Source organism: Biomphalaria glabrata, chromosome 7 (assembly GCF_947242115.1).
Source record: "Biomphalaria glabrata chromosome 7, xgBioGlab47.1, whole genome shotgun sequence".
NCBI classification, from domain to species: Eukaryota; Metazoa; Mollusca; class Gastropoda; family Planorbidae; genus Biomphalaria; species Biomphalaria glabrata.
Window position 1 is genome coordinate 2813667 of NC_074717.1, and position 20494 is coordinate 2834160.

The 20494-nt window shown below is 35.3% G+C and overlaps 1 protein-coding gene across 1 annotated transcript; it reads left to right on the plus strand.

The window, feature by feature from the left end:
• The first annotated feature begins 2193 nt into the window (after window positions 1-2193).
• Window positions 2194-18961, plus strand: LOC106069720 (centrosomal protein of 76 kDa-like). Its single transcript, XM_056036491.1, has 12 exons — window positions 2194-2414; window positions 4308-4533; window positions 5618-5845; window positions 6743-6928; window positions 7756-7982; window positions 9025-9216; window positions 9364-9527; window positions 10533-10653; window positions 11242-11454; window positions 13700-13787; window positions 14477-14606; window positions 15942-18961. The coding sequence occupies exons 1-12, from the start codon at window positions 2352-2354 to the stop codon at window positions 16078-16080; spliced, it is 1977 nt and encodes a 658-aa protein (XP_055892466.1). The 5' UTR covers window positions 2194-2351; the 3' UTR covers window positions 16081-18961.
• Window positions 18962-20494: the final 1533 nt, after the last annotated feature.

Sequence of the window (20494 nt, forward strand, 5' to 3'; positions counted from 1 at the left end):
GGTTTTTGCAGTTAAATCCCCCTCTTCTATAAAACAAAACAAAAAAAATGCAAACAACAATCCCCAAATTCCAACAGCACAGTTGAGGAAGATTTTGATTTTAAAACCCCATCCAAAATTTACGATAACCCCATCTTCAATATCAAAAAAGCAAATTACACACTCAAAATTCTATGAGCGTATTATATATAGCCAAAGGGGTTTTGAGTTTAACCCCCCTCCCCCTTCCAGTTGGGGTTTGAAGCTAAAAAGTACCTCTTCAATATAAAAAAAAAGCAAATTACACACTATAAAATCTATGAACGTAGCCAAAGGTGTTTTGAGTTTAAATCCCCCTCCTCCAGATGGCTTTTTCTTTAAAGTTTAAAACCCCTCCACATGGTTTTGAGTTTAAAGTTCCCCTACAGAGCGTTTAGAGTTGAAAACCTCTCTCTTCAATATTATTTTAAAGCAAACTACAGTCACCAAATTCTATGATCGTACCTAAATGGGGTTTTGAATTAAAAACAAAACAAACAAAAAAAAACAGAGATTTTTTAGTTTAAAACCCCTCAACAGATGATTTAACGAAAAAACTTTCCTTTTCGATATAAAATCTAAAGCGAAATACAGGCATGTAATTCCAAGAGCGTAGTCAAGAAAGGTTACAAATTTCTACCAGTGGCTTGGGCTCCATTAATTAAGTGTGAATAGTCTTCTGCCGAAATCGAAAAACACTAATAGTGTCTCAACAAAGATGCCTAAGACAGATTTTAGGAGTCAGTCATAGAGATCGGGTCTTAATCAAAGAAAAATTATGCCGAACTGGGAATGGAATCCTTAGTAAGGTTGTGACAGAGCGTCGCATGAGGTTTTGCGGGACATGTTTTCCGATAAAATGAATTACGCAAAATAAGAGTTGCGGAAACAGCCTGCCGGAAAATGCGCCGAACGGCGCGAGAGGGTCTAAGTCAGTAAGAATAGCACATTAGGTTTTTGAAATAAAACTTTTTAATAGCAATATAATGCACTGTATATACCTCAGAATATGCATTTTGTTGGCTTTCAATACCAGAAATAGTGCTCGGCGGCGGGGCTTCGCCCCGCGCTGGGGGAGCGCTGCGAACTCCCCCAGACCCCCTTGCTAGCAAGGGCGGGGAGTCTACATTAAACAATAAACGTCTTCCGAAAGGGTCAGAATGTAATAAAGATTAATTATGTACACACACACACACACACACACACACATATATATATTTTTTTTTTCGCGGGGGGGGGGGGGGAATCCCCCCCAAAACCCTCCCCGAAAAAAAATCCTGGCTACGCCCATGATGTGTACTATCGTAATTTTCCATGGTAAAAGCAAAGGCTTTTCATTCTTAATAGGCCTAATGAATCAGCCATGAAAACCACAACGACTTGGCCGAGTCTAGATCTTTGATTAACATGCATGACTAGATAGACACATGAAATGCGCAGAACGTAATTATCTTCTTTATTTTAAAGTAACGTACGTCTGTTATATATAAGATAAGAAATTATTTTAAAAGGGCTACATAGAAAGGGGGGGTTATAATAAGCCGTTTCGTATGATATGCGCTCTAAACGGTCGTTCGATGGTCTCGGTGAATCTGGGGTTCGAACCCTGCCAGCCATCATGCCGGATCGAGGTTCGGGCTAGGATAAGGTGACCAGACGTCCCGACATATGCGTGACAGTCCCGCTTTAAACCGTCTGTCACGCTTTTCATGAAATGTCAGGGAAGGACAGCCAAAGTCCTGCTTTCATAAAAAAAAATCGATCAATGTCACGCTTTTATTTTAAGATCTTTCTTAATCTTTTGACTAATAACTTAAAAGTACCGCTTTGCGGCATTTTCTTCGCAGAAACCTAAAATTCTAAAACATAACGCACTGCCTGGTTCTAGACCAATTTGTCCCCCTTTTGTGTGGATCTTAGTTACGGTACATGTTTGTAACAGTGCCAAGTTGGAATTTTAGCAACCAAATTGTAATAATTAGATCTAGTACATTTTGTCACATCTTACGAAATAAATTGTAATATGTAGATCTATATATTATTGATTATTCATGCACTGAAAATATGCACATTAAGGACCTAATAAGGTTTTAATATATTTCTCAAAATTAGACCAAATTGTAAATTTTTAGTTCAACATAATAATAATAAAGGAAAACACACAATTCTGGTTGGTTACTATTGCTTCCTACCCCGGGAGGCTTGATGAAAATGTGGACTACACAAACCTAGATTGTAAACATTGGACTATCGTGCATTACTTCGATCGTTTGTACATCTAGATTTAGATACTTTCACTAAGATCTAGACATAGATCTACCTCGAGCCTAATTATGGCTCTACCTCCTGAAAAAATAAACGAATTGAAACAAATTATTCACTCCCAAATATCACAGGTAAATAAAAAAAACGCTGCTTAAAATTGTTAAAACCGATACGACAGAACTTTCATTCATTATGATTCATGATTGAGCTTGTTTCTCAACCCTCTCTCAGTCAGGCAACTCCCTTGACTCATGACTCAAACCTAGTCAGACTCCTCATTCATGTCATTACAATCAGATATACATTTAATACATCTATACTATTATTATTAGTATTAGATCTAGATTCTAGATCCTAATAAATCATGAAATAATTGATAAAATAAAAAGACATTCACATGATTGCTAGCAAAACACAATACAGTGAATACAAGGGCACAAGACCAGTAACTTAACTTTAAGGGATGACTATGACTATGAGGGCTTATAAAAAGAAATGTTTACAAATACAATAAAACAAAAACATAAAAGTTACTTGATTTTTTTATCCTTAAATCTAGACAATTGAAATAGTCATAAAATATGCTACTTTTGCATAGGATCCATCAACTCAAGCAAGCACAGACTAAAATTATTTTCTGTTAAAATTACTTTGTTGTATCACAGCACATCTTATGATCGATATTTTATTATTTGTAAGTTATTATTTAGTGTCTTAAATTTTCTTATCTTATTAATTACAGAGATGCCTTCATGGTAATGCATGTTTAGGAATTAAACTCTGCTAAGTTGTTGGTTTACCTGGCTGAAAGAGCATCCCATTCTAAGCTGTAATGGCACTAAGCCAGAAAAAGCACTTCTTATTCAAATTTTGCATACCTTTTTTATATGGAATAAGAAATATTTATTTATAAAATTACAATGTGAATCAGTTTAAAAAGTATGCTTTTTTTATTGATTATTATTACTTTTCTTTCAACATTGTTATCTGTCTCTAAAGCTAGATATTCATGTGTCCACCTCCACCTTTCATGGACTGAGCTGCAGGGAGGAAGAGGAAACCATGTCTCATATTCTTTTTGACTTGATTATTTCCATCTTGACAGGTCTTTGTAAGCCAAGTTTTTTACCTGTCTGGTGACATACATGCATCACACATGACAGCAGGGTTTCTATCCTGGAATTTTGCTAGAGAGGATTTGAGCCTCCCAGGCCCTCACTTAACTCTTTCTCTCCGTAATTATTTTCCACGTTCCAACAGAATTATACATTTTACTCATATATATTCCACTACCCTGTCATGATTAAACTTTAATAACTTTTTTGTTTGTTATCAGAAAATGTTATATTAGGTATACAATTAAAGGAAAATGCACACCCTTGTAAGATAATTTAAATTGATGTTTATAAAACGAAAATAAAAGTTTATTTTGGATAGCGAAACGTCAAAGTTAAAACGTATGGTCTGTGGACAAGTCTCTCATAAAACTAGATCTCGACTAGATCTAGGCAATATTTTATGATCCAAATTAAATATATAAAGTCTGTTTTATGATAGTTATTTATAATCTCACAAAACTAATAATATAACATATATAAAACAATTATATTAATTGTCTTGAGGTCACTATTCCATGTCACATCCTCTATAAAAATTAATATAGAAAAATAGAGCCTTTGTTAGCCCTCACTCTTTACAAACATCGTTTTTTTATAAAAACACAATCGAAATGAAAAAAATCTGAATTTTTTTCCAAAGGGAAACTACTCCAAGCATTTAATAAGGAAAGAACATAATAACTGACTTTTTAAACATAGACGATAATATCGTTGATTAGGCTGCATAATGGGATAAAATTAACGATGATATCGTCAGTTAGGAGAGAAAAAGTTAATGGAGTTTGAAGATGATGATTATTGATTGAGCTTTTGTTCCCTTTGTCTTCAATGCATTCTTGTATGCAGAGTTTTTAATGTAACATTTGAAATACTGTTGATCTAATTCTTTTATCAACTAATTCATAGATGGATATTCAAAACCAAATCCGCGGAGTTGTTTCAAAGATGGTGCCTGACAAAGCTGGAATAAGTAATGGTGTAAATGAAGCTGATGTCATGAATCAGCTTCGACAACAGGGTGTAGTGGATGAAATCATGAGACATCTACAAATGAACGGCAATCAGAATGGGAAACCAGCAACTCACTTTACAGATGGAACCAATCATTTAAACAATCCTTTGGCCAAAAAAGGTGTGTAACCTTTTTTCCATTATTATTGGAAAGGGGACGAGACTAAATTAGGGAGATTCTTCATGCATTTAAACATGCGTAACTCATAGCGTTTAAATCTTTAATGTAATTCTAATACATTTATATATAGATATATATATATTTATGTATATATATATATACAGGGCTTTTTTGTGACGGTACGCACTGGTATGGTGTACCAGCACCTTTTCAATGTGGCGAAAAAATTATTACTTTTCTTGCATTTTAACATTTATTATTAATATATTAGTGGTTAAAAGTTAGGCAATTCATTACTGAGTACCGGCACCAAATCACTGAGTACCGCCAGCACCAATTTTTTTTTTTACAAAGAAAGCACTGTATATATATATATATATATATATATATATATATATATATATATATATATATATATATATATATATAATGAACCCCCAATTTGTCATTTCCAGTTAAATTGATAATTTGTTGAAATATTAATCACACAGTAGAGGAAAAGGGAAACAAATCTGAAGTTAGGATCATCAACCTGTTGTTTAAAGTTATGCATTTCTGCATTTATTCAGACTTTAAAATAAATATCTCTACATTTTTTTTTATTAGTGCATAAATTAATCTAGATCATATAAGCATGACTTTTTTTTTTCTTTTACTTGTGATGTATTAAGAATTAATTTTGATATTGCTATGGGGTTGGGGATTAGGGAATTAAAATGTAAACACTTTATAACAATAGCTCCTAGACTAAATGATTATTTAAGAAATGAAAGAAAATAGACATGTGAAAAATATTTGCCACCCTAGCTAGTAGATTTTGTCTGTCATTTTAACTTGCTAGCATAGTTCTTTAATCTGATCATGCCTTTTTCAACCACTTTATTTATTTATTTAATATTTATACCTGTTAAAAAGTGGTGTAAAAGGTGCCATTGTGTAATTACATACATGCCCTATCAACCTTTTTTTAAAATTCAATATCTAATTATGTCCCTTGAGTAAAAAAATATCACTATAAATTTATCTATAAAAGCCTAATTCAAACTATAGCTACAATGAATCTCATTGAAAATTTTGTTTACAGCCAATATAGATCCCACAAGACGCTACCTCTATCTTCTGGTTAATGGTGGTAGAGCTTTCTTAGAGCATTTAGAAGATCCTGAAGCTTTACCTGGACAGAAAGTCTCTGCATATTTCACACTTCATATTTACTTCAGAAATCAAAGGTTCAGGTCTCGCCCAGTTCCTTGTGCAGTGGAGCCTGAATTTGATGAAGGATTTTTGTTAGAGCTTCACAAAGAAAGTGCAGGCAAGTTCTTTGACAAGAAAAGTTTTATTTGTGATTTCAAGATAGAAGTGTCGCATTATTTTTTTTACTAGTTTAGTAGACCTTGAATTAAGTGCAGTAGGAAATTGGCACCAAAGGTGCCAGTATTCTAATTGATCACTGGAATGGCTTTTATCCATTGAACAGGCAGCTCTTCATCCCTAGTCCTGTTCCCAACATCAACCACAAGAGGGAATAGTACTGTGTACGCATCATACTGCACCTGGGACTCAGCCTGCTTGCTATAAGTGGTTTAGGGCAGAACTAATAACTGAGAATTAACCCTCATATTCCTAAACTGTAACCCCAACAAAAACAGTGTAAAGGTCGCAAATCCAGCTGCTTGTTGGTTATGGTGAACCCCTTTGTGGAATAACGTGGCTGACCTTTTGGACTTGTTCCATCCCCACTCCAAGTGAGATAAAAAAAAGTTCACCCATGGTAGCCAGGAAGAGGCCTTGTTCGCTACCCACTCTTATCTCATCTAGTTCTACTACTAGACGTTTTCACAGAGGCACCTTGCTAAGAGAACAGGAGCCAGAATCTTCTGAGTCGTTGACCAACTTTGTCCACCATTTTCACCTAATTTAATGTGCAAAAGATATTGTCTGAGACATTAACATTTATTTATAAACGTTGTGTGGAATATATCTATAGTGGGATCTCCTTAAATCCCAAAATTAAAAAACCCAGTCTTCACAGAGATTTAAGCCTGGACATATCAGTTCAGAAGCCAAGCGCTTTACCACTCAGCCCTCATGCCCCCATAAATAATAAAAACGTTATTCAAATTGGTCGATATAATGTTTCTATGTCTTATAGGCTGAGGTTACTATTTTCAATCAGTCATTTTGATAGGAATTGCTTGTTTGTTACCAGGTGAAGCAGGGAAAATAATTGACATTACTTCTATGCTATCTGTCAGTGATCCTATACACTTGGTTCTGATCAAAACTGATGCTGTAGGGGACACCACTCTGGTGTCTTCTCACTTTTTGGAGTGGAGGCCCTTGTTAACATCCAAACAGGGTCTCATACGACTGAGCCTGGAAGTTCTTGGCACAGGTATATTTCATATTTATTTTATCAACTATTTGGACAAAATACTGTTCCAAATAAATATTAGTCTTATTAAAGCATTTTTTTAAAAAATAACACAGTAAGCACTTACAAGATTTGGAAGTATGTCTAGTTATCTTAAAGAGATAGCACCCATAGATAATAAATGGGCTTTTATAGCCAGCTAAAGCAACACTATCCTTATTTAATCCCCAACCTATTGTAGGTAAATTTAGAATTTTTAAAATTTTTATAAAAAATCTATCCATCATTGAACAAAATATATTGACAAAAGAAGCTAAGTATCATTTGGTTACTAGATCTTTTTAAAACTTAAGGGGAAAAAAAGTCTAAAGAACAAATTCCTTTGCTGAAGTGCATTGTTCACCAATGCATCTGCAGCCTTGAAATAATTTGCAACTATTCTACAACATAGTAACCTACGTACCTATTGAGAGTCGCTTAATTACTAATTCATGCCCACAATTCTTCTTCTTAGCTTGCCAGTGGAGCATAGGGCAGCAAGGGTTACTTCCCCATCATACTCTGTTCTGGGCAACCCTCCTTGGGTTGGGTCCATCCTATCCTCCCGTCTTTGCTTCTTGTTCTGCTTATCTCTATGCTCAGTTACTCCACACTTTTATGATTTTATTTTTTTCATTTCCTTTATAACACTTAACATTATGTGGTTTGCTTTACATCACTTACCTACATATATTCAAGCCCAACTTCACATTACTGCACTGTATCTTTACTAGAAATGTATTCCATCCAATGTTGAATTAAAACAGTAGGCAGTGATACCAGATTACATTTTAAATTAACTATTGTAGGCAATGAATCCAGGGTGCCAGTGGGTGTTCTGGACTTACAGCTGGAGATGTTTCCCAAGTCAGCTCAGAGTATCGAAGAAAATGCTGTCCGAGCTCAGCTGGAAATGGAAAAAAGTCGCCAGGCAGACAAAGAGCGGTTGTTTCTGGTGTATGCCAAGCAGTGGTGGAAGGAGTACCTGCAGATTCGTGAGTCACACCAGGATAGATTGGTCAAACTGTTTGCTCAGGTCAGTAGACACTATTTACCACTTTGTAACTTTTTTTTTCTAAGTTGTTTCCAAGCGATAGCATTGTCAGTATTTTATTTTGTATATTGTAGAGCATTAAACTTGTTGAAGTTCTTGATTAAATATGAAAAAAAACAACAACATAAATGTGCATTCTTCAAGCTGGAATGAAGTCAATACACAACCTCAAGATGGTTGAAGTCAAACCTTTTTTTTTTTTTTTTACTCTGACTGAATTATAGTTTCTTGAAGTCTCTCTTCTAGCAATAACATGTTTCAAAAAGTCAAACACCCCATTTCCCTTTGTTAATGTGAGGGGCATGGTAGCTGAGTGGTTAAGTGCTTCGCTTCTGAACCTGGGGTTCTGGGTTTGAATCTCTGTGAAGAATGAGATTTTAAATTTTGGATTTTTAAGAGGCCCCTGAGTCCACCCAACACTTTAAGGTGAGAGCCAGCTTGGTTATTAAGAATTTCTATTCAATAATTATAATTAGTAGATTTGGGCAAAATATTTTTACCAATATTGATTTGAATAATTTAAATTAGAGAATAGTAAACTTAAATTAGGTTTAGAGTGTGCAAACTTGTTCTATAATGGAGCAGCACTCTGAGACTTATAGTCCAGTGGACATTACAGAGCTCAGCAATAAATTAGCTGTATTGGGGTATTGTCTACATAGATTCTAGCTTTTCACATCAACATGGTGTCATGAAACCCAACATAATCGTGTGCACCCATGACCATCATCAAATCCTGACTACCGAGCCTTATCTCTGTTAAGGTCAAAGGTCAAACAGCCAATCTTGTTTCTGTAATATGTAGGTTTGCTGAGAAACAATGATAGAAAACAGAAAATATTATTGTAAACTTAATTTTGATTCGTTGACTTACATGTTTTCATTTTTCCCTATTCCTATCCCTTGCTAAAATGGGTTTCTTACTAAATAATGATCTTGTGTCCTGGTCTCTGCCACTTATGTTCACATTTATATAGATTAGGTTTGTTTTTAAATATTTACCATAAAGGTTTATTTTTAACAGGATGAAAACGGTGTCAAACGGCCAGTGTCAAGTTACGTAAAGCCATTAAGAGCTGGCCGTCTTTTAGACACACCAAGAGAGGCAGCTCGATTTGTCTCTCTTATGCATCATGAGAAAGTACAGGCGCTTGGTGGTGGCGGCAGAGTGGAGCAGTGGACTAGCACACATGCTTTCCTTTGTCGCAATCGTGGAGTACGTATTTTTGTTGCTGCTTAATATGAATGTTAGAAAAACGTGTTTAGTGTGTATAACCTACACGCTTGTGGCATCAAACACTCATTATGTTTAATTATATTTACATGTTTATAATATATGAATTCTAATAAATGTTTACTACAGGACTGTGAAGACCACACCATTTTACTGTGCAGCCTGCTTTTAGGCTTTGGACTGAATGCTTATGTGTGTGTTGGTACAAAGCTCAAAGGTTCTGTTCACACTTGGGTGATGACTATCAGTGCTGATGGGGCCATCACATTCTGGGAAAGTTTGAATGGTCATAGGTAAGTGATACTTATTGAAAACATGTTGTACTTCTTTTGAAGCCTTTGCGTACGAAAAATAGCGTGCTGTTTTTGTTTGTAAAATGGGTTTTATATGTTTTGGATGTTCCTTCAGAGCTGAAGATTATCTACTTCCTAGTCCAAACCGCTTTCAGGGGGATGGCAATGGGCAGGGTATGAAACAGGCACCATTGAGACAATCGAGCAACAGTCCTGTGCGTGTACTGCATGACCAGTCAGCTGTTGAGCACTGCCATACAGAGTGTAGGTTTTGCTGGGTTGTAGTGGTAATAGGATCTGCCTAAGGCGAACTAAAATGGCACAGTCAAAGAGGGATGATTCAGTTTTATAAGGGTGGGCACAGTGTCTACAGATCAGGGCTTGGTGTGTGAAATTTATACTTTTAAGGTGATAATTTAAAGGTATTTCTTGTTCTTAGTAGGAAGATTGTAGATTGCACTTTGCAGGGGAGGAAATTGATATTGTCCAGTTGGTTTGGCATGGTCATTTCTTTGAACATAGCTCGGCCTGTGCTTCATGATGCTCATTGGTTGAGCCACTCCTCTTGAAGATTGCTGTGAACGGCATAGAGAAGAAAGCTATCTTGACTTACTGACTAGCTTGTGCTGAAGAAAGTTTCAAAATGTTTTTCCTAGCAGGGTTAAAAGAATGTTTTATCTTTTTAACCAGAATTTTTTTATGTGACTCTCTTTTGCAGGGAGTTCTATTTGTTGATTTTAACGTAAACATACTAGGCCTAACCTTTGTCAATAAATACCAGAGTAGTGAAAAGAACAGGCTAAATCATTAAATATTTGATTAGGAAAACTTAATCCAAACCGTAATTATGAAATGAATATTTAACTTATTTTACACTACCATTCTGGGCTAGAGAGTTTTCAAATAAACATGAGTTCTATAAACCGGCTAAGTAGTTGATTATTTAAAATATTGTGGTGTTACAGCACCTTTATTCTACTCACCTGTTATGTGGATATTTGACAGATTCCTCCATGTGCCAATCAACCCTAATGCACCTCCACTGGACAAGTTAAGCAGACCTAATTACCCATACAAAACTGTAGGGTGTGTATTCAATCACCAGTCTTTCTATGCTAACAGTCAGGTAATTGGACAAGTAATTACCATCAGCAATATTTACTTTTAAAATCATAATTCCTTTTTTATATACCATCTCCGAGTTGAATTGGTTATCAAAAAACAATTGTATTAATAGTCATGGAAACATGAATGCTTGTATTTTATTAATTTTCTTGTGTTTCTTATTTATCTGAGCATTTATACACAGATATTTTAAAACCAAGCCATTGTTGTGCTAAATCTTTTTTTTTCCCTTTTTACAACTTGCTATTCATGGGGGAATTGATGTAAAATTGTTAACAGGATGTCATGTGGCCATTCATTGCCATCTTTACTATCCACTAATATTAGGTACCCGTCAGAGGCTATGTGGGCATCCTAAAAGTTCTAAATCATAGTTTTCACCAAGCCAATCACTTGACCACCATGCCCCTTATGTTACTTATCATCCCACAAATTAGTAGATTAATTCACTGCATTATTTGCACAAGTATCTAAAAATATTTTGTACTAATGCATATGAAATATTAATATTATATTTAAAACAGAGTATTCATGCCAATTATGTTTTGAGATTATTAATACTTGATCTCTATGTGTTTATCTTTGTCAGCCTTCAGATTCAGTTGAGGTATGTCATTTTGACCTGGCCAATGAGGCCCACTGGAAATCAATGTCCAGTGATGCTATCATATCAGTCTGTGGGGCTGGGGCATGCCCCACCTGGCCCATACCACCTCCCCTCAGCCCTTCCACCCTTGACCCCATCCTACTAAGTAACGATTTGGAGCAACAGCTGAGAGTTCTTGTCATGGAGCATAGAAGGGTAAGTTGAACCAGTTCTAGCATTCATTAACTTTTCATAACGTTATTTGTTTTTGGACACATACAGTTTGTTTGACTTTTTTTTTCCAACAACTAGGATTATTATGAAGAAGAATGTTTATGCTCCATTAGTTATTGAAACACTCAGGTTCTTTGAGGACTATGGTTGCCTTTCGAAACAAGAATCTTTTGAAGTAATTAAGACATTCACTTTACTCTTTCCCAAGATTTGGAGGGTTCTTCTTCCTCGTTCTCATTATGTTGGAGTATTCAGATGACTAGACCAATACATGAGATGAACAGTGCAGTGGTTTCAAATAAGAGAGCTCTCCATAAAGTTTTCTTTCTATAAGGGTGTTTTGGGGCCAGTGTCTTGTACGGGCCTCTTGGTAAAGAATGCATTTTTGAAGAACATGGTCAGCATTCTCTGGTGACACTCCACATGAGCAGATTTCACTGGATCCAATTTTGAGCTTCCAGTACATATGTTGTCTCATTCTGTTGTGTCCCGTCCTGAGTCGAAAGATTAGACATAAATCTTGTTGGGATAGCTTATAAAAGGCGTCATCATTCTTGTGATTTGGATGAGAGCTTATCTATTTCTCATTTATTGTATTTACTATTAGTTTCTTCATTTCTTCTCCCACTCTTGGCAAGTGTGTCAGCCTTCTCATTTCCTTGTAGCTTAATATGTGCTGCCATTGAATAACGTTTTTTTTTGCTGTTGTTGAGCTTTATAAGTGATGTCCTTAGTCGTTTCATATAGGAAGTATCAGAGTTTTCCAAGCTTTGGAGGATTGTTATCGCATCGGGTTGCAAGGTTGATGTTTCAGTAATCACAAATTACTGAGTTGTTGACTGTAGATGTAAAACTCCCAAAGATAAAATCTAGCAGACAGTGTTGAAACAAAGTGAATGCAGCCTAAACATGTGGGCATGTTGTTCTACAGTCTTTCTTACAGCAGAGGACTTAGAACAATTTTTCTAGTTCAAGATTATCAAGATTTTTTTGTAAGGATTTGATCAAATGTAATTATGTCTTCTACTACTTGACAACTTTGTTGCACATTCCAGGGGCTTTTGTATTGATGGCATGAGCTTTTTTTTTAACTTCATTGTCTTTGACTTTGTGTGACCATCTGTCATGAGCTGCCAGTTTTGGTAGATAGTCTGGAAAGTGTGTGGTCATGTCTAAGGGTAGGAACTACCTTACTGGTCTTCTCAAGAGTTAGTGTAAAAAGTTCCCCTTTCAGACCTTGTGGTCTATAGGGCAGATGAGGTAAAAGTCATCTGTTTCTGTGGCCTACAGTTAATGAGGGTGTCATGTGGCCAGCACAATGACCAAACGCCTTTACTTTCCCAACTTACGTCAGGTATCCATTAGAGCTGGGTGGACTCAGAAGCACCCAAAGATCCCAAAATTAAAAATACAGTCTTCACCAGGATTCGAACCCGAGACCCCTGATTTGGATGCCAAGCGCTTTACCACTCAGCCACCGCACCTCCACGCACACATAGAATCAGTGTTTTAAATATTTGAAACAGTGGCACTAGTGGTAAGATAAAATTTAGAGAGGATGGTAGACAAGGCTTTTGTTAACAAAGTGACCCCCCCAGCCCCAAAAAGTCTCACAATAAGATAGAAACATCGGAACACAATGTGTGAGTCTCTTTTAAACAGGAAGTAGTAATTGTGTACAACACTCCCACCCAGAATTCAATTATAAGACTTAAGAGTTCAAGCTATCACTTTTTTATGTACTGGACAGAGCAAGTTTTAACTTTAAGTTACAAACAAAACAAACACAAAAATTGCTTAAGTTAGTAAAACTTAACCTTGAGATTTATACCTAGGCACACACAGAAATCTCAATTGTGACTTTCAAATTGAACGAGGTCACAACTTTTAGTGTTACTTCAAACATCATGCAATAAATTAAACTTTGATGGATTACAGTTCTAAACTATTGCATTTATTTAGGATGCAGAAGGGTGAGTCTGTTTTTGTTATTCACCTAGCTTTTTTTGACATGACTAATTGTCATTGAGCGTAAAAGGTTTGAGCCTCTACTGCTAGCTACAACATAGTCACAATGCTTTTATATTGACTAGCACTTTCTAAAAATGGTTTCAAGTTTTTTTCCTGCAAAACCTTAACATTATATGCCATATAGGTCTGAAAGGGAAACTTAACTAACTGCCTTTGAACAATGCTTAAGTATAATAATAAAATGATTTCCTTCTAGGATCAGGGTCTAACAACAGCCTGGGATGACCAGCTCAGCTACATCCTCACGCCAGCTTTGGCTGCATATGAAACAGAACGTCTTACAGGTACGCACATGAAGCTCTTGGGAGGTGCCATGCCATCAATGAAAGTTAAGGGTTCCAAAATAAAGCATTTTGTTTAACGAGATGACTGAGTTATTTTTTAGTTCAACTTTTTCCTATTCCCTGCCACTCTCAATGTAATTGTTTGTTTATTAGCAAATAATGGAAATTAGTAAGGGAGGAGTTATTTCAGATTTTGCAGCTTTGGAATGTTTTTCATTGAGCTACAAGTAGTGCAGTATTCGGCTTTTAATTTATAACACTCAATAAAGAAAGTATCACGTTATTGGAACCTGAGTTGTCAAGTTCTTTGTGCCAGGTAGTCCAGTGTTTGCAAAGAGCCGGATAGAGAGTCTTAGCAATAGGGTCTATCATAGAGCGCAAATTACCCATAAGTAAACTATGAGAAACCACACTACACCAGGCAAACTCTAGATCATGATTTGTTGTTTATTAGCAAATAATGGAAATTGGTAAGGTAGAAGTTATTTCAGATTTTGCAGCTTTGGAATGTGTTTCATTGAGATACAAGTAGAAAGAAGCTCATAAACAAAGACAGCAGTATTCACTGTCATTGACTAACTTTAGGGTTTAAATGGTTAAAGGGAGAGAAAAAATAACTCTGCCTCTACAGTTGTCAGAGTTGAATTAGTAAAAAAAAAAAATTTTTTTGCTTTCATTTTGACCTCCAGGTATTACAGCAGGCAATGAGGAGTTCCAGGACGCTGTAAGACTATCAGTGCCAGAAGGCCAAACTTTCAAAGGCTACCCTATCCAGTTTTCTCACAGAAATGCCAGGAAGGCCTTTGTAACCTGTCTCAGGTAAACACTTTTATCAACCAGGCTTCGACAAGTATTTCTTTCCTTGGTTCAACAATATTATTTCTATCCTTTTTTTTTTTTTTGGAGTAAGCCAATTATTCATATTGAATTACACTCAATCTTGAACAATAAAGGAAATACAACCCATTTCTATTACCTCCCCTGACATAAGGAAGACCTAATGAAACTTACCTGAGTGAAAAAAAAGAAAGTACATTGAAAACCTTATGGCAATTTGTGGGAAGACATTCATAGTTAAAGCCTTTGGATATAGTCTCCTTCTCTTTTTGTAATCTTCTTCTTTTAAGTTTACATTTGTAATTATTATTATTTGTTTCAATTTCTTCATTGTACTTCATATTTCTTAATGATAATTGTTATATCACACATTTCAACCAGAGACAGAAGATACTCTTTATACATGTCATTATCCCTATACCCTGTCAGTTCCCAATTGTGAGCCATCGAACAAAGCTGGTAGTTAATGGTATGGTACTAGTGACACTGCTATAAATAAGTGCTTTGCAGTGCAGGCTCTTAATTACTCTTCAGTGTTTCTCCCTGATGGTCTATTTCTTCCTGAGGTTTTATTTTTTGTCAAAGTACTTTTCTAAGTAAGGGGAAATTCAATTACCTTGTCTACCCTTGGTTGGGGCTGAAACAATTATGGATCACTGTGGCAGCCTGGGATTGGTATTTCTGCATACTTATCAGCTTGACCCTTTGGCCTTATGGTTCCCAGCTTTCACTGGATCAATCTGACTTAAATGTCAAGCAATGTGCAGCAAGTATTGCTCAACTTTTTCTTATAAGCTGCAAGTTGTGTTAGGTGATAAGATGGAGGGGGGGGGGAGGTTGGTGATCTTAATGTGGCACTTAGGTGTTACAATTAGTGTACTATAAATAGATAGGCTAGATCTTCCTGTTCGATGTTCAATGCATTGTCTAAGTGATAACAAATGTAATGATTGTGCACCCAAGAACCTGGAACACATAAATTGGAAATTTATTGTTCATTTATAATTTTATCATTTTAAAAAAAGGACAAGCCAGATTGAAAATACTACATAATATTTTTTTTCTTCTAATTTAACAATAATTAACAATAAAAAATATAATAGAATTATTTTGGATTTTTTTTTTCTTTTTGTTATTACTTTGATTTTAAATAAAGACAAAATTTCATGAAAAAGCTGTACATTTTCTCTAACTTTCTAGTTTGCTCACCAAGCTATTGAATGTTCTCTATTATACGTAAAGATTAACATAATAATTTGTTCAATTTTTTTTACAGAATGTATACATTTTTAAAAAATATTTATTATTACCATGCAGGTCACCAGTTTGTGATGAAATAATCAACTGCCGAGGTGATCAGGTAAAGCTGGGTGTCAGGGTCAAGGTCTACGCCTACCCAGAGTCTGCTTGTGCGACGTGGATCATGTTTGCCTGCAAGTACAAGTCTATCGTGTAGTATTTGTTGAAATCTTTATTATCAGTGAAAGAACTGGGACAAATGTTGGTAGAAAAATGAGGTACTTCTACTTTTAATATTTCATTACAATCATGCTCAGTGGGCTTGTGGCTTGTGTGAATGATGTGTGCAAAATGGAAACTGCTTTGGAAAATGGTTTTGAAGATATATATTGATGTCTTGTTAAAGTACTTAAAGAAATATTTTTTTTTGTGATATAATGGTCTTAATATCTATGCAAAACTTTTTTTTTATTGACCTTAAATTAAGAATTTTTTTTTTTATATGTAAATTTACAAAAGTCATGTTAGCTAGAAATAACCTTTAAAATTTGTTTTATAGCTATATTTTGTTAAGATCTATAGCCATATTTCTTTTTGTTACTATAATTTTTACATCTAGAATCAAACATGGTGTAGAAAAGTAGTTAAAAGGTCGGTGAAATACTTTAAAAAATAACACTATCATGTTTACTTAACTTCAGTATTTGCTAGTATGAATGTTCTGCCATCTGTGTTACCTTTAAAATATTTGCTTTGAGAGGGATGTTATGAGAATAACATGTTTGTTACTACAGCAAACATTCTAGAACTGCATGCTGGACATTTTCTGAACTGCTCCCCAGGCAAGTTTGTGACACATATTTACTATCTTCCAGATAATGATCTGCTCTCTTCCAAGTTTAAACTAATTGGCAATTCTTTGTAACAGAGTATATATTTGTTTGTCTTTTTTTATTTTTTTAATCTAATGATTTGGTCAAGTCGACCATTCATGACTTCCTTTCAGTTCTGTCTCTCTTTTAAAGGCATTTGTCTTTTTGCTTAAGTCTGCAGCTGATTTTTTTCAAAAATTTTGCAAATATTTCTTTTGATTTTTGTTCTCATCCCTTTTGGTTTCATTTCTATGAAGTCTTTCTAGGCTTTGATCCCAGTCTTAAAAGACAAATCTTAAATATAAAATGATTTTGTGTTGGTACGATTGTTAACATAGGTATTTTTTTTTATGGAAACATAATTAAATTGTTTGCTCATTTCACTATAAATAATCGTTTTAAAAGAAGATGCTTCTAGAAAACATTCCTTTTCACTTTCATGCTTCCATATGTGTAAATCATTTGTCAAGAAATTTGTTTCTCACATCAATGTATATAGTTAGCAGGCAATCCTCTTGTTCGGTAACACAATAAAAATGTCACTAGTTTGAATGATATTGTGTTGTAAGTGCCATATATAAATATTTGTAAGCTTGTTCCTTCTTTTCTAAAACTAGACGTTATGTTGTTTTTTGATAGCTCCAGACTTGTGTATGATCTGATAGTCAGGAATGTGCATTATATGATAGCCAGGAATGTGTATGATCTGATAGCTAGAAATGTGTATGATCTGATAGCTAGGAATGTGAATGATCTGATAGCTAGAAATGTGTATGATCTGATAGCTAGAAATGTGTATGATCTGATAGCTAGGAATGTGAATGATCTGACAGCTAGAAATGTGTATGATCTGATAGCTAGGAATGTGCATTATATGATAGCCAGGAATGTGTATGATCTGATAGCTAGGAATGTGCATTATATGATAGCCAGGAATGTGTATGATCTGATAGCACCACATAAAGTGTGGTACTATAGTCACCATGTTTGACTATATTAAGATATGTTAGCACCATTTACATTAGGATATGTTAGCACCATGTACATGTAGGATATGTCAGGATATGTAAGCACAATGTACATGTAGGATATGTCAGGATATGTAAGCACAATGTACATGTAGGATATGTCAGGATATGTAAGCACAATGTACATGTAGGATATGTCAGGATATGTAAGCACAATGTACATGTAGGATATGTTAGCACCATATACATGTAGGATATGTCAGGATATGTAAGCACAATGTACATGTAGGATATGTTAGCACCATGTACATGTAGGATATGTAAGCACCATGTACATGTAGGATATGTCAGGATATGTAAGGACCATGTACATGTAGGATATGTCAGGATATGTTAGCACCATGTACATGTAGGATATGTTAGCACCATGTACATGTAGGATATGTTAGCACCATGTACATGTAGGATATGTCAGGATATGTAAGCACAATGTACATGTAGGATATGTAAGCACAATGTACATGTAGGATATGTAAGTACAATGTACATGTAGGATATGTAAGCACAATGTACATGTAGGATATGTATGCACAATGTACATGTAGGATATGTTAGCACCATGTACATGTAGGATATGTCAGGATATGTAAGCACCATGTACATGTAGGATATGTCAGGATATGTAAGCACAATGTACATGTAGGATATGTTAGCACCATGTACATGTAGGTTATGTAAGAACCCATGTACATGTAAGATGTTAACATCATGTACATGTCAGATATGCTTAGACCATGGACATGTTGGACATGTTAGCACCTTGTACATGTTAATGTTTGAACCTTGTACATGTAAGATAAGTCAGGAACATGTACACATAGGACATGAATAGCACCATGTACAGGAATGATAGAAAAGAGGAAACAAGTTTTGACATTACTATTTTCTACATTTCATAGTTTGTTTCATAGGCATGATATTTTTAGGTTTTTGTTTTTTAAACTTTGCCATAATTTGACTTGAAAATATGATGAATATATATGTCAGGGTTTATGTGATAGACAACTTGAGATTTCCAGAAATGTATTTTTATAAACTTAGTGTTGATAACCTGGTGAATGCCTTTGGTTGCATATCTCTCTATAGAATGGTCATAGATTAGTTAGTAGAGTTGTAAGGACTATGGACATTTATACATCTCTTAATAGTTTTTTTCTTTTTACCTTGTCATAAATACTAATAGTAAAGTTATAACTTTTTTTTTTTTTAATTCAACCTGCTCTGTATTCACTTATTCCACTATCATGGTTTCACCCCTGACATATATATATTTGTAAATGTTGTAGATATGATTGCTTACCAAGAATCAGGCCCGTCCATTATGTTGATTTTTTATTTGTTGGTTTCATGTGATTTCTGAGAACTTTAATGTACAATAAAAGAATGTATATACTATCAACTCTCATTTTGCTATTTAGTCTAGTCGTTTTTATTTAGTTGAATGTGTGTGTGTTTTCTAAATGAATGTGTGTGTGTTTTCTAACCTTGGATAATTCTCATGATTTGGTCACTGCCAACATTTGTACGTGGTGATACTGTTCTCTATATTAAAACATTACTGCCCTCTTGTGACTTTGTGTCTGGTCTGGTAATACATTAGCATAATTGAAATACTGACAAAATAGACTGATCAGTAAATATTCTTTATCACTCAGGGTGACCTGGCTTCCAATAATCATATCCACATCACCCAAAAGATTTTAATTTAGCTTTTTACAAAGCTTATATCAACTTACTCTGTCTGGTAACACATTTGAACAGGGTTATTTCTCCCATACCCTTTCTTGGATCAAGTTGAAACTTTGCACACTTATTCCCTTTCTCCCCTCTTTCTTCCTTTCTCTCTCTCATCTCTCTTTCTCCTTCTTCCTTCATCCTCTCCCCTCTCTCATCTCTCTTTCTCCTTCTCTCTTTATTCTCTACCCTCTCTCTCTGTCCGTCTTTCACCCTCTCTATCTTTCTTTCTACCTCAGTATCTCTTTTATCCTTCTTTCTTCCTCCCTCTCTTTACCCTACTTTCTCCCTCTCTCTTCTCTTCCACTTCCTCTATCTCACATCTACATGTAATGCTGCTGTCTGCATTCTCTCAATATCTTCAGATACTGACAATGACTAATTTCGTCGCATTAGTATCTTCTATTTATAAATGTCAATCTATTCTAGGCTATAAATAAGTGCAGGACTAGATGCATATTAAAAATGAAATCCATTCAAGTTATAAATAACAAATGACGTCTTTGATAGGATGCAGTATTTAACTTGTATCCCATCTTTCCCGTGAACGCTTCGAGCCTGGTGTTAAACCATAACTAGATCGAAAATAAAAATCGAGGCTAAGTGCAGAATATTCTAGAATATGCGAGTCTCCATCACAAGGGGGTGGGGGGAATCAATAAGAGGAAGATTAAGCAGGGGAAGCGACAGTTTCTGATACAAGGTCTTGCTGTGCATGTCTGTTTATCTATATAGATATAATAAGTGAATGTATTGGGCGCACCCAGCGTCTCGCAAAACTGAAACAAAAAGTTCGGTATAATGGGCGATTGACTTTGACAGAGGGATTGTGGGAGAGTGCAGTGTTTTAAGTGGCTACATGGTTTTGCTTTATGATATTGGTATATCAGAACTGGCGATTGGGTAGAGGTGGCCAGGTGAGATAGGACAGCGTGCTGCGAGCGGTCAAACGTAACGAGGGACGGACTTTCGGGAAAGTGCTGGTGTGAACATTGCA